The 14,710-nt window shown below is 39.3% G+C and overlaps 1 protein-coding gene across 1 annotated transcript in view; it reads left to right on the top strand.

Annotated features, from left to right (window-relative positions):
* ANXA4 (annexin A4) overlaps positions 1-12,378 on the top strand; it is a 58,153-nt gene extending 45,775 nt beyond the window's left edge. The window contains exons 10-13 of the mRNA XM_049785090.1: positions 3,289-3,384; positions 4,736-4,794; positions 6,212-6,334; positions 12,075-12,378. Of these exons, the coding sequence (XP_049641047.1) occupies positions 3,289-3,384; positions 4,736-4,794; positions 6,212-6,334; positions 12,075-12,134 (338 nt within the window). The 3' untranslated portion in view covers positions 12,135-12,378. The remainder of the gene's footprint in view (positions 1-3,288; positions 3,385-4,735; positions 4,795-6,211; positions 6,335-12,074) is intronic.
* The last annotated feature ends 2,332 nt before the right edge of the window (positions 12,379-14,710 follow it).

Here is a 14,710-nt window from a genome sequence, read left to right as displayed (position 1 = left end):
TTTCTTTGCCCTCCCTTGCTTGGCTCCATTAATAATAACACAGATCTCTCCCTGGTGGGACTTTGCCAAGAACGGCAGGTCCTCAGAATTTGATTCCATGCAAACACATTTCCAACTGTTTTAGCATCTTGGAATAAGTTTAAAAAAATTGGACAATTATGAAAATTAAATTTCTTTTAAGCTCCATTTGGATAAAGAAATTTTCATATTTCTTTTACCCACTAGTAAGAATGATGATTTACAATAGCTAAGGTATTATAAATAATTATCTTCTAATGGTAGTGCTAAGCATGTTATAAGGATTGTTTGTTGCAATGGAGCAATGGTTTTCCCTATTTTGCAGTGAAAATTGATGCTTAGAAAATGTGTCAATTAGAATTTTCTTCTTTTCCTTCCTTTTGTCAGTGCAATGACCAGGGTCTCACACACACACACACACACACACACACACACACACACACACACACACACACACACAGTTCATTGCCGTGCTAGTGGAGGTCCCACACTTGATTACAGAATTCACACTCTTAATTGTGGTTCTCTGGAGATCACGTGATTTAGGTGTGGTGCCATGGATCCTAAATGTAGCCAGTGTGTCAGGACAGAATTTTGCATGTAGGGAATGCAGGGAATAAAACTTTCAGCCTCATGCTTGGAAGATGAGCACTCCATTATCGGTCCATCTCTGGGCCTCAAAGAAAGATTTTTTTTCCAACTCAAGCAATATTCAGTGACTCCAACATAAAAGAAAACTAATGTAAAATGTAATGATAGAAAAAGGCAAAATATTGGTCCAAGGAATTGCAGGGAATTCTATGCAACTCTAAAAACTAAAATCAAGGCAATTCTGGACATATCAGTAGAGGAAATCATGTATTTTATGTTTAAAGTAGGGATTGCCTGAAGACTCCATTTAAAATGCTAGTTCTTGAACTGGGGATACGACTCAGTGACAGTGAGTGTAATTGCCGTGTATGTGAGTGTGTGAGGCCCTGGATTCAATCCCTGTGACTGCAACAAACAAAAATCACAACGGTTTCCATACTTTACACAGATTGATTTATCAACTCTTGAGAGTTATAGCCAGGAAGTTTAGCATATTTAGATGATTAGATTTAGCTTGTTTAGTTTAGATGATTTAGATGCAGGGAGAGGGTGTGGGGGCAGCATTGAGTCCATTTATGTTCAGGGCTATTCCTTGTTCTTTGTGCTCAGAAGTGACCCCTGGAGGTGCTTAGGGGAAAGGAGAACTATGCTTATGGCTATTTCCATGATCTACTTAATTAAATTTTTTTTGTTTTGTTTTTGTTTTTGTTTTTGTTTTTGGACCACACCCGGCGGTGCTCAGGGGTTACTCCTGGCTGTCTGCTCAGAAATAGCTCCTGGTAGGCACGGGGGACCATATGGGACACCGGGATTCGAACCAACCACCTTAGGTCCTGGATCGGCTGCTTGCAAGGCAAACACCACTGTGCTATCTGTCCGGGCCCTTAATTAAATATTTTTAATCTGAATTAGCTTTTTATTAAATAGTACATCTCATTAAGAAATATTTGTAACTTTGTTTATTATCATATAAAAACATTGCCTTTATTTCTTTTATAAAAAATAATAATTTCTTGGGGGCCGGAGAGATAGGTAGGGCATTTGCCATGCACGCAGCCTATCCAGGACAGATGGTGGTTCGAATCATAGCATCCCATATAGTCCCCGAACCTGCCAGGAGTGATTTCTGAGAGCAGAGCCAGGAGTAACCCCTGAGCACCACCGGGTGTGACCCAATCTCACCCATCCCCCCGCAAATTCTTTATTTAAGCACTGTGGTTACAAAAATGTTCGTAGTTGGGTTTCTGTCATGAATGTACACCACTCTTCACCAGTGTAACTTTCCCTCCACCAATGTTCCCTGTTTTCCTCTTCCCCCACCCCCTGCCTATCTTCAAGACAAGCATTATATTTTTCTCTCTCACTATCATTGTCATGGTAGTTATTGGTGCAGTTATTTCTCTAACTGTACTCACTGCTCTTTGTGGGGAGTTTCATAATTAAACACTTTCATAGGAGTCATGGGGGGAATAGCTCAAATGACTGGAGCACATATTTTGCATGGGTTTGAATCCTGGGTTTGATCTGATCTCTGTGGTCCAAGAGAAAAAAGAAAAAGAAAAAGAAGAAAAATAAACAAAACATTTATTTACTTTAAAAGGGCTCTGTAAGGAAGTATCAAGGAAAGCAAACACGGGGTCTTAAAGAGATGCTATAAGAGAGAGAGCACAGTGGTAAGGTGCTTGCTTTGCACGCGACAAACCTGGGACAGACCAGGTTCAATTTCCTGAATCCCATATGGTCCCCCAAGCCCGGCAGAGTTGATTTCTGAGCACAGAGTAACCCGTGAGGGGAGGGTGGGAGGGAGGGATGGAGGGAAAGAAGGAAGGAAGGAAGGGAGGGAGGGAAAGAAGGAAGGAAAGAAGGAAGGAAGGAAGGAAGGAAGGAAGGAAGGAAGGAAGGAAGGAAGGAAGGAAGGAAGGAAGGAAGGAAGGAAGGAAGGAAGGAAGGAAGGAAGGAAGGAAGGAAGGAAGGAAGGAAGGAAGGAAGGAAGGAAGGAAAACATGTTCACTATATGAAAAAAACTTGGAAAAAATAATATAATTATGTTATAGTCTATTAAAAGATGCAACCAGGGGCTGGAGAGATAGCATGGAGGTAAGGCATTTGCCTTTCATGCAGAAGGGCATTGGTTCGAATCCCGGCATCCCATGTGGTCCCCTGAACCTGCCAGGAGAGATTTCTGAGCGTGGAGCCAGGAGTAACCCCTGAGCGCTGCCGGGTGTGACCCAAAAACAAAAACAAAAAAAACAAAACAAAAAAAAAAAAAAGAGATGCAACCAACTATTATCAAATGTGACTTATTTTGAAGACACTGAGTTGCTCTAGTTTCGATGAATTTATAGAGAATTACCAAGGTCAATTTATACACATTTATACACATTTTTCTTATTGAAGAAACAAGGAGAAAAGCAAGAAAATCTCTCTAAAGGTCAACTTCAGTAAGTGTGAAGGAAGAGAGAGTCCCAGTTAGGGTAAAGTAGAGACTTGCCTGATGGTCTGCAGGATTCTGTTTTTTTTTTTTTCCTTCTCCTTGTCTCAGGCTTTTTCTACTCACTAAGATCCTCCTGGACTCTGACACACCTGCTAATAAGCTTCCTCTTGAAATATGCCAAAGAAAAACTAGTGCCATTTTTTCACCTATTCATTTATTATTTATAATTCTGATTGTAATTACAGTGTTTGATGAATACAAAAGGATTTCGAGGAAGGATATTGAAGAGAGTATTAAATCTGAAACATCTGGCAGTTTTGAAGATGCTCTGCTGGCTATTGGTAAGCTGACAGGGATGGAAGTGGGTAAACATCTATAGATTTTCTCCTTGCTACCAGTTTGTTGTTAAGAGATGTAGAGTTTTTCAGGGTTATAAGCAACCATACTATTTAAATATAGTATAATTGGTATGTGGTTTAAATTCTAGGACATAGTACATCTCAGAATTTTAAGCAAGAATTATTATATACTATCTAATTGGTTTTTTAAATTCTTTTTATTGAAATCATTGTCATTTACAAAATTCTTCATAGTTGGGTTTCAGACATACAATGTTTCAGGGCCAATCCCACCATCAGGTTTGACCTCCCTCCACCAATGTTCCCATGCCACCACCCCCTGCCCCCAGTCTTCGAGAATTAACAGGCCCATTTTTAATTTTGGTTGTTAGAAATTTGGGTCTCATGATTTCATTGTTGTTGAATCTGGCTTGGATATTTAGTTCTGTCCTTTCTTAACACTACCAATGCACCCCATGGCCCCATGCCCCATCCTTTCATATTTGTATTTCTCCTCCTCCACCCAATTTTCTTTCTTCTCACTGTACTTTGGGGTCTAGCATGTTCTCAATAACTCCTATTTAAACCATTGCATTACTATCATGCTGTTATTCTAAATAGCACATAGATGTGATATCATTCTGCATTTATCCTTCTCCTGGCTTACTTCATTTAACATATTTTCCAGTTCTATTGATGTTGCAGCAAATTGCATGATTACATCACTCATTTCATTTATGTCTATTGTACCTAATTATTAAAACATCATGTGATTGAGGCTGGAGTGATAACACAGAGGGTAGGGTGTTTGCATACAGCCAACCTGGATTTGATCTCTGGCATACCATATGGTCCCCTAACCTTGCCAAGAGTAATTTCTGAGCACAGAGCCAGAGTAACCCCTGAGCACTGCTGGGTGTGGCCTAAAACAAAAACAGAAAAACAAGCGGGGGGAAAAAAAAAACCATGTGACATTATGTATTTGATTCTTCTGTGCCTTTATTTCTTAGTATTGGGAGAGATGATCCTATACTAGCTGCATCTTGCAAGTTTGTGAACAATTATAATTATTACATATGGTAGAGTGATTATTTTGAAACTATATGCTATCTTTTGCTTTGATTATACTTATCAATAGCTTTTCCAGGAATCTGATGCTAAGTTGAGAATGCTTTTTATTTGTGAAAATAATTTTACCATAGTTTGATGTTCATTACACCTTGTTAAGCTATAATTTTTCTGGCAAAGCAATCAAAAGATTATATTTCACAATTTGTAAATAGAGAGAATGGGTATTACTTTTTCTCAGTCTTTTATCTGTAGTCTATTAATTTCTTTTTCGATTTTTTAACAGTAAAGTGTATGAGGAACAAATCTGCATATTTTGCTGAAAGGCTTTATAAGTCTATGAAGGTAATGACCTCATTGCTAGTGTCTGAATGACTTGTGCATATATTGTGTCCTCCTTTATATGTTTATATTCATTCCTTCACCCACATTTCAACCTACAATATTCAGTTCAATTAGTTTATTGATTACCTGCTAATGATATTCTAAAATCATATTTGTTGCATACTCAGAGTGGGCCATCAGTTATTAATGACTATGAGTAAAGAATAAATTTACCCTCTAAGAGGCTGAGGGACAGATACATTATTTATTCTTATTCTGAAACTGAAAAGTGAGAAATAAAATATACAAGTTTTTCATGGTCCTCACTGAGGAAGAACTAATGTAGCAGGGAAGTGTGGCTTTAAAACCATAACTCCTAACCTAACATTGTGCTCTGCAAGCTCTCTTGCCTTAAGCCATGGGACATACATAAAAGACCAAAATGTAATCCTAGCTCTCAAAGAACTTGTAGCCTTGGTAAGAAGGCAATAGTCAATGGCATACAAAGCACCAAGAACAAAATAAAATATAAAAGATCCATAGCTGAGGATTGAGGATTCAATATGAAAGAGACTAAGATGTTTGGGGGTTGTTTTTTTTTTTTCCTTTATTTTTTCTAGTAATTTTTGGTGGGGGAAGATATGGAAAAACACCTAAGAAAGTTGAGTGAGTCCTTAGTAGTCCTCAGTGGGTTTTATTTTATTTATTATTTATTTATAATAATAATAATTATTATTATTGTTATTATTATTATTATTTTGGTTTTTGGGTCACATCCAGCAGTGCTCAGGGGTTACTCCTGGCTCTATGCTCAGAAATCGCTCCTGGCAGGCACGAGGGACCTATGGGATGCTGGCATTTGAACCACCGTCCTTCTACATGCAAGGCAAATGCCCTACCTCCATGCTATCTCTCCAGCCTATTTTTTAATTATTTTTTAAGTTGGGGGATATACCTAGTAATGTTCAGGGATTACTCCTGGCTCTGCATTCAAGAAACACTCCTGGCAGGCTCAGGGAACCATATAGAATGTCAGGGATTGAAGCTAGGTTGGATGCATGCAAGGCAAGTGTCCTATATGCTGTACTACTACTTAGGTCCATCAATAGATTTTAGAAGCAAGAAAGGATCCTGAGGCTGAGCATTAGAGGACTTTGGCATGTGAGGAAGAATCACTGAAACTGGTAGACTGGAGAATATAAGGTTATGTCTCTAAAAGAGCCTAGTGGTTTCCTCTGGCCAAAGAATGGTATTGAAAAGATAATCAGTGGGGAAATTTGAATATCAGGCTGAGGACTGAGAATAATCCTAAATGTTTAAGGTGGTACACAAAGGACATCATCAGGAAGGTCACCCAATTGCTTTGCCTTAGAAGGTGAGAGCGTGCACCACAGAACCAAGGAGACTTTCATATGTGGGATCTTGCTTTCTTCCTTAGGGCCTGGGAACTGATGATAGCACCCTCATCAGAGTGATGGTTTCTCGGGCAGAGATTGATATGCTGGACATTAGAGCACACTTCAAGAGGATGTATGGCAAATCTCTGTACTCCTTCATCAAGGTGAGTAGAGGACCTTATCTTGGCCCAAGGGGAAGCTCTGATGAAAGGATGGGGCCCTAACCTAGGCTCTTCTTGTTCTCTTTTTCTTGGAAGCTATCATTTGCTTTAAAGCTGGCACTGTAATTTAGGTATTTCCAGTTTCTCTCCTTTCACATAGATGTTTAATCTTTGCTGGGTTAAAGGCTGGAAGTACTTGCCCTTTAAACACAGTAATTATTTCATGTTGACTCCAGACAGAAAGAGTATATATATATTTTTCTTTTTGTTTTTTTTTGGAGGGGTGTGGCCACACCTGTTCACGCTCAGGGTTTACTCCTGGCTATGTGCTCAGAAATTGCTCCTGGCTTGGGAGCAATCCAATCCTAAGTCAACCGCGTGCAAGGCAAACTCCATACTGCTGTGCCACCGCTCCGGCCCCATATTTTTTCAAATATTTTTAAGAGCACAATTTCCATGTATGAGTTTACAATGAATTGGTCACCCAAAACTGCGCCCACATTTGCTGAGAATACTGACAAGCATGTCTGATTGTTGTTATTCCTGATTTCTGTTCTTTCCTGACTCTGGAAATCTAGGTATCATTAGATGGCCTAGGAATGGCTAGAAATGATTCACATGCTAGAAATGAGTTCCATTTTCATTCACATGAAAATCCTTCCATACTGGCATGTTGCTTTGGGAGGAAGCAAGAGGAGAACTCGTGAATGTGAAACCAAGACCTGTTACTCCAGAGGCTGGTTTTGCTGCTCAACGAATTTCAAATAATATTTTTATTTAAGCACCATGATTACAAACATGATTGTAGTTGGGTTTCAGTCATAAAAAGAACACCCCCCCTTCACCAGTGCAACCTTCCCACCACCAATGCCCCTTCATCTTCCTCCTTCTCCACCCTCTCCCTGCCTGTATTCGAGACAGGCATTCTATTTCTCGCATTTAATAACATTGTCATGATAGTTGTTAGTTTAGTTCAACAAATTTCAAATTGGGACTTGAATAAAATATTTTGAGGTTTTTTTGTTTTGTTTTGGCTTTGGAGCCACACCCTGTAGTGCTCTGGATTTGTTCCTGGTAAAACTTGCGGACCATAGGAAGTGCTCAGGTCCCTATAATTTTTTTCTTGGTTCTGTTTTTTTTGGGGGGGGGGCATCCACACCTAGCAGTTCTGAATGCTTATTTATGGCTATGTGCACAAGAATCTCTCCTGGCAGGCCTTGTGGGACAATGTGGAGTGTTAGGAATTGAACCTGTGTTGGCCTCTTGGAAGGGAAGAGCCTTACCTGCTATACCATGTCTCTAGTCCTTATAGCCTTTTCTTGTTTAGGTCCATTTGTTTTCTTTTCTTTTTTTTTTTTTTGGTTTTTGGTTTTTGGGTCACACCCGGTGACGCTCAGGGGTTACTCCTGGCTATCCACTCAGAAGTCGCTCCTGGCTTGGGGGACCATATGGGATGCCGGGGGATCGAACCACGGTCCATCCAAGGCTAGCGCAGGCAAGGCAGGCACCTTACCTCTAGCGCCACCGCCCAGCCCCCATTTGTTTTCTTTTGTTTTGTTTTGTTTTGTTTTGTTTAGAAGGGACAGATGTGCTCAGGATATTTTCCCGACTCTGTATTGGATGGCACTATACCAGGAAACTGAACCAGTGCATCCCCCATCTTTTGCCTGCTTTCAAGACAAGCATTCTATTTCTCTCACTCACTACCATTGTCATGGTAGTTGTCAGTGTAATCATTTCTCCAACTGAACTCACCACTCTTTGTGGCAAGCTTTATATCATGGACTGGACCTTCCAGCCCTCATCCAGGAGCAATTTCTGAGCACAGAGCCAGAGTAACCCCTGAGTTACCACTGAGTGCCACTCAATGTGGCCCATAAACCAATAATAATAATAATAATAATAATGACTCAGATGCATCTTGTACACCAGTGTAATATGCTTCCCTGCACGCAGCAGACCCCAATTCTCCCAGACTACATGCAGTCCATGTGCACTGCCATGAGTCACTCCTGATTCGAGCCAGAAATAACCCACAAACACACTAGTGTAGCCAAAGCCTCCTCCTCTGAAAAGGGAAAGTAATAAGTAATGAGAATGTGAATACATTGGAAACTTGTGCATTGCTGATAAGAAAGTAAATGTTGAAGCCATTGTGGAAGTATCCAGCACTTCCTCAAAGAGTTAACATAGAATTACTATATGATCCTAGTATATACTCCTAAAAGAATATACTCAAAAAGAAATAATGAAGGCTGGAATGATAGCAGAGCAGCAGGTATTTTCCTTGCACGCGGCAGACCTGAGACAGACCCAGGTTCAGTTCCTGGCATCCCATATGGTCCCCCAAGCTTACTAGGAGTAATTTATTTATTTTTTTCTTTTTAATTTTACATATCTTTTTTTAAGAACCATGATTACGGGGCCGGAGTGATAGTGCAGCAGTAAGGCGTTTGCTTTGCATGTGGCTGATCCAGGATGGACCTGGGTTCCCTAGTGTCCCATATGGCCTCCCAAGCCAGGAACAATTTCTGAGCGCATAGCCAGGAGTAACCCCTGAGCGTCACTGGGTGTGATACAAAAAAACAAAAACAAACAAAAAAAAGAATCATGATTTGTAGAACCATGATTTGCATGTTTGTAGTTGGGTTTCAGATATATATATAAAGAACACCCCCTTCCACAGTGCATCCCCCATCTTTTGCCTGCTTTCAAGACAGGCATTCTGTTTCTCTCACTCACTACCATTATCATGGTAGTTGTCAGTGTAGTCATTTCTCTAACTGAACTTAACACTCTTTGTGGCAAGCTTTATATCATGGACAGGACCTTCCAGCCCTCATCCAGGAGCAACTTCTGAATACAGAGCCAGAAGTAACCCCTCAGTGCCACTCAATGTGGCCCCAAAACCAAAATAATATTAATAATGACTCAGATACTTCTTGTACACCAGTGTAAAGAATTATTCACAACAGTTAAAGAAGAAACAATCTAATGTGGTTTATATATGTATAAAAACAGATTATATAATACACATATTTTACATATAGTATATGGGATATACATATCTATATACATAAAACAATGAAGTTTCTGATACCTGGCTGAATTCTGGCAACATGCCAAGTAAAAAAAAAGCCAATATAAGAGGACAAATGCTGGAGTCTGGAGTGGATAGGAAACTTGCCTTGCATGTGACCAACCTGGGTTTGATTCCTGGCATCCCATGCAGTGTCCTGAGCCTGCCCGGAGTGATTATGCAGAACCAGGAGTAAGCTCTGAGCACCATTGAGTATGACCCCAAAACAAAAACAAACAAAAAGGACAAGTGCAATGATTCCACCACAGGAAGGTCATAACAAAAGGAGACAGAGGTTACTAGGATTGGGGAGATGGGAAAGAGGAAGTCACTAGTGTTTACAGTGGTTGTAGTTTCAGTCTGAGGTTATGAACGTGTTTTTTGGAAAGAGCTAGGGGCATACAATATTCTGAATGTAATTAATGTCACTCACTGAGTGTTACATTTAAAATAGTTCAAATGGCAAATTTTGCTATATGTATCAATATATTTGACCAAATAAGAGAGACTTGGGTAGCCAAAGAGATGTAAGTACACTGAGTAAGGTGTTGTCTTTCAGATGCTGTTGCCTTTCTGGTTCAATCCCTGGTACCCCACATGGTCCCCTGAGCCTACCAGGTGTAATTTTTAAGTGCAAAGCCTGGAGTAACCCCTGAGAACTACTGGTGTGGTCCCCCCAAAAAATAAATCTTAGAGAAAATTTGAACTTCTATAAAATATGAAAAAGTATGCTGAAATTTAGTGTGCTAAATATATTCCCATTCTAGAATTATTTATATTATTTATATATTTTGTGCCATTTTTATTGTATAGAATATATTTTTTAGTATATTGCTTATTGAACTGATTTACTTATACAGAATGACTCAGATAAATTATGTCAGTTAATATAAGTAATGCTATACAGACACTAAAATGATAGAGCATTGATTCTTTTTTGCCCCAAAATCTTTGATATGGGTTATAGCCTGTCAGATATATTTATACCATTATAAACAAAACTGTATTTCCATATACATGTAAATTACATATTTGTATATACATACGCATGTGGGTGCAGCCAACCCAGGTTCAATCCCTGATACCACTTAAGATTCCCCAAGTCGGGGCCGGGCGGTGGCGCTGGAGGTAAGGTGCCTGCCTTGCCTGCGCTAGCCTAGGACGGACCGAGGTTCGATCCCCTGGCTTCCCATATGGTCCCCCAAGAAGCCAGGAGCAACTTCTGAGCGCATAGCCAGGAGTAACCCCTGAGCGTCACAGGGTGTGGCCCAAAAAAAAACCAAAAAAAAAAAAAAAAAAAAGATTCCCCAAGTCCTGTTAGGAGTGATCCCTGAGTTCAGAGTCAGGAGTAAGTCCTGAACATCACTAGGTATGACCCCAAATCAAAATAAAACAAAATAAAATGAAAAGGAAACCAGAGGGGCCAAAAAGATAGCCCAGCGGTAGGGCGTTTACCTTGCATACAGCCGACCCAGGACTGAAGGTGGTTTGAATCTTGGCATTCCATATGGTCCCCTGAGCCTGCCAGGATCGATTTCTGAGTGCAGAGCCAGGAGTAACCCCTGAGTGCTGCTGGGTGTGACCCAAAACAAACAAACAAACAAGAAAAAAGAAAATGCACAGAAAAGTAACTATATTGTGCTTATTGATTATTACATTTATTGCAAAGGGTTAGAAAACCCATAAATATACAAAAAGGGGTTGTGTGATCAATAAGTTATATTAACTGTATAATCTATTAATGATAGGGAGCTGAAAGATATTACAGGGCTTAAGGAATTAGCCTTATACTTGACTAATCAATATCCCTATCAATATCAATATCTCTACTAATCAATATGGTCCTGAGTACTGCCAGTAGTGATCCCTGGGCACAGAGCCAGGAGCAAACCCTGAGCACTTCCAGGTGAGACCCATAAACAGAAACAAAGAATGCTTCCTCAAAATAGTCACTGTAGTAAATAAAAAGCAAAATACTTTCCCATCAAATAGAAATCTCTGTGCAAAGGAAACAGTCTAGAAAGCTGTGCAACAAACCAAAATGTTTAGAATAGAAATGATCCTCATCACCACTGGTCATGGCTCCAAAGCTGGAAAGAAAAATAAAGTTATTTCTAGATAATCTAAAAGATAGATCATCTAAAATATAGATTTATGGTAGAATTATGACTGATCTTTATATCAAAAAGATGTATACAAAGATAAACTATTTTCTCCACTGAACCATAGATATATTTATATCTATTTATGGTAGAATTATGACTGATCTTTATATATTCTTCTGTATTTTCTACACTGAACCAGTGTTATTTTGCAACATCAAAAGGACAAATTTATATTTAAAAACTCTTGGGGCTGGAGTGGTGGTGCAAGTGGTAGGGCATTTGCCTTACATGCGCTAGCCTAGGACGGACCACGATTCAATCCCCCAGCATCCTATATGGCCCCCCAAGCTAGAGGTAATTTCTGAGCACATAGCCAGATGTAACCCTTGAGCGTCACCGGATATGGCCCAAAAACAAAACAAAACAAAACAAAACAAAACAAAAAAACTCTTAAAGAAAATCCAGACCAGCTTGAAAAAATTAATTGAGATGCCTGTAAGCTGTGTATTCCACTTTGAAACCTTTTTGTCTGACTGTAACTTGCTTTTCTCGCTCCCAGGGTGACACATCTGGAGATTACAAGAAGGTGCTGCTCATTCTCTGTGGAGGAGATGATTAAAAAACAATCTCTGAAGGATAAGAAGATTCCCAACACTTTGAATTTTTTTAACTTCATTTTTCTACACTGTTATTAGCATGATCTCAGACTGCTCATTTCCAATTAAAACACCCACAGCTGCATCCTAGGATATAGACTGTATTATGATTCATCTATAATTAGCCATTTTGATTGCCTTAAAGCTGTGCTTGCATTTCCAAGCTTATAAAACCTACAAGGAGATTTTCAATTAAACATAAAAATGAACTCTGTGTTGTTGTTTTTTTAAACAAAATTTATCTTAATTTGTGTTTCACAGTAGTTGAACTATATTCAATTGTTTCATATTTTCTTTTTGGTGAAAAACTATTATAATGGAAAGTGATTTTATAATCACTTTTCTTCTTTACTTCCATTTTTAGGCTGGATAGTAATTCCTTTTTCTGAAATGGCGAGCATTTAGTGAGAATATCATCTGGTTTACTGTTTTTCATAGTCATCACTTAAAAGCAAACACTAATCTTTGTTTAAGATTAGCCCATAGCATTATTTGTTCTAATTTACTACATTTGTTGTGTGAGATTGTTGTGTGAAGGAAATCTCTGTTCTTTCTTCTTTTTTATTTCTCTTTTCTTAAGATCTTTTCTCTAAAGATCTCCTGGTTGAAGTTTATCACAATCATCAGTCTAAGCAGGTCAAATTTTAAGTGTGATTCTACAGATCATGCATAAACATTTCACAATATCATAAACTAATGTATTTATTCATTTTGGAGACTACTGGAAAAAAACATTAGTGTCTAACTTAAGTTCTTTTTGTTTTGTTTTGTTTCTGGGCCATACCAGGCAACGCTCAGAGGTTACTCCTGAGTCTAAACTCAGAAATTGCTCCTGGCAGGCTTGAGGGACCATATGAGATGCCTGGAACCTAACCCCGATCCATCAGGTCAGCTGCATGCAAAGCAAACACCCAGCTACTGTACTATCATTTCAACCCTTAAGTTCTGGTGGCCGTGTAATGTACTTGGTTTAGTTTTACTTAAAGGAAATTTTGTGCTATGCAAAAACTATACTAATTTACGTTTGCAGTTTGCGTTTAGTAAATTACATGTGCCTTTCTAAAAAGTTTTTGAAGTCCTGCTTAAATTTAATCTAATTTAAAAGTTTAGTTTGTATACAATCTGGAAAATAACTTCAATAAAATCGGTATTTTCTAAAAGAGGTATATATTTTTTGTGATTACTTTTCTACATTAGAGTTTTCATAACCTGGTCCCTGAGAGGAGATCAGAAGGACTTACATAAGTTTCTATTAGAAACCACTACATTGGGGTACTATTACATTGGTACAGTAGGTAGGGTGTTTGCCTTGCACGTGGCTGACCCAGGTTCGATCCCCAGCATCCCCTATGGTTCCCTGAGCCTGCCAGAAGTAAATTCTGAGTGCAGAGCCAGGAGTAACTTCTGAGCGCCACCAGGTGGGACCTCCCCTCAAAAAACAAAAAGAAAAAAAAAAATAAATAAATGTTGGAGCTGGATCAGTATAGCACAGCAGTAGGGCATTGCCTGCATGCTGCCAACCCAGGACCGACCCAGGTTCGATCTTCAGCATTCCATATGTTCCCCTGATCCTGCCAGGAGCCGTTTCTGAGTGCAGAGCCAACCAAGAGTAACCCCAGAGTGCTGCCCGGTGTGGCCCCAAAACAAAAACAAAAACAAAAGTTTGTATATACCAAACACTACTAAATGATATAAAATAATGTATTTATGCTTTGAATGATGCTAAGTATAACATTTAAGTATTAAAAAAAAGAATGTTTACTGAGTTAAAAGAGAGTAGAGGTTAGAGGCTTTGCATGCAGGCTCAAGCCCCGACACTACATGTTTGAGCATTGCCAGAAGTGTCCCCAGTGGGGACAGAAGCTCCTGAGCAATGTCCGGAAGTGTGGCCAAACCTCCCCATCATAAAAATTATTTTAAAATATGTCACCTTCATTTGTTCTGTTGTATTTAACAGATGAAATACATAGATTTGGTTTTCAAATATGTTTTCATTTGCCTATTAAAAGTGCTTGAGCCCTTGATGAAAGCTATTTCATGAATTCTTAGTCACTCCAGTAATTATAGGCAACAGTACTACTGACTGCTTCAGTACCTGTTCTCAGGAGAGCATGGAGTCTTCTAGTCAGTGTTTTGGGATTGGAAGCTTTAGATTTATGGCAAATACCGTATTTTCCAGCGTATAAGACGATTGGGCGTATAAGACGACCCCTAATTTTGCGGTTAGAACATAGGTTTAGGCCTATATTTGCTGTGTCAGACAGAACGTTCCTGTGCTGCAACTGTATGTACAACAGTGAGCCAATCACAACAAGCAAAGGTTCAAAGGTTAGACTGTCATAGACTTCCTCTCTGACTCTGGCCGATCTGAGCAGGCTTTTTACAGTGTAGATTTGGGTCCAGAACATTGTTTAATTTGCATGCATCAAAAGCCTGCTTGGATTGGCTGAGTTAGAGAGGCGGTCTGAACAGCCTTGCAGTGATTGGTCCCTTATCATAGGCACCTTTTCTGGCAATTCCCTGGTGGCGTCAGTTAATC

This window comes from Suncus etruscus, chromosome 12 (assembly GCF_024139225.1).
Source record: "Suncus etruscus isolate mSunEtr1 chromosome 12, mSunEtr1.pri.cur, whole genome shotgun sequence".
Lineage (NCBI taxonomy): Eukaryota > Metazoa > Chordata > Mammalia > Eulipotyphla > Soricidae > Suncus > Suncus etruscus.
The sequence above is the reverse complement of the archived record's forward strand: the minus strand, read 5'-3'. Positions and strand labels throughout refer to the sequence as shown.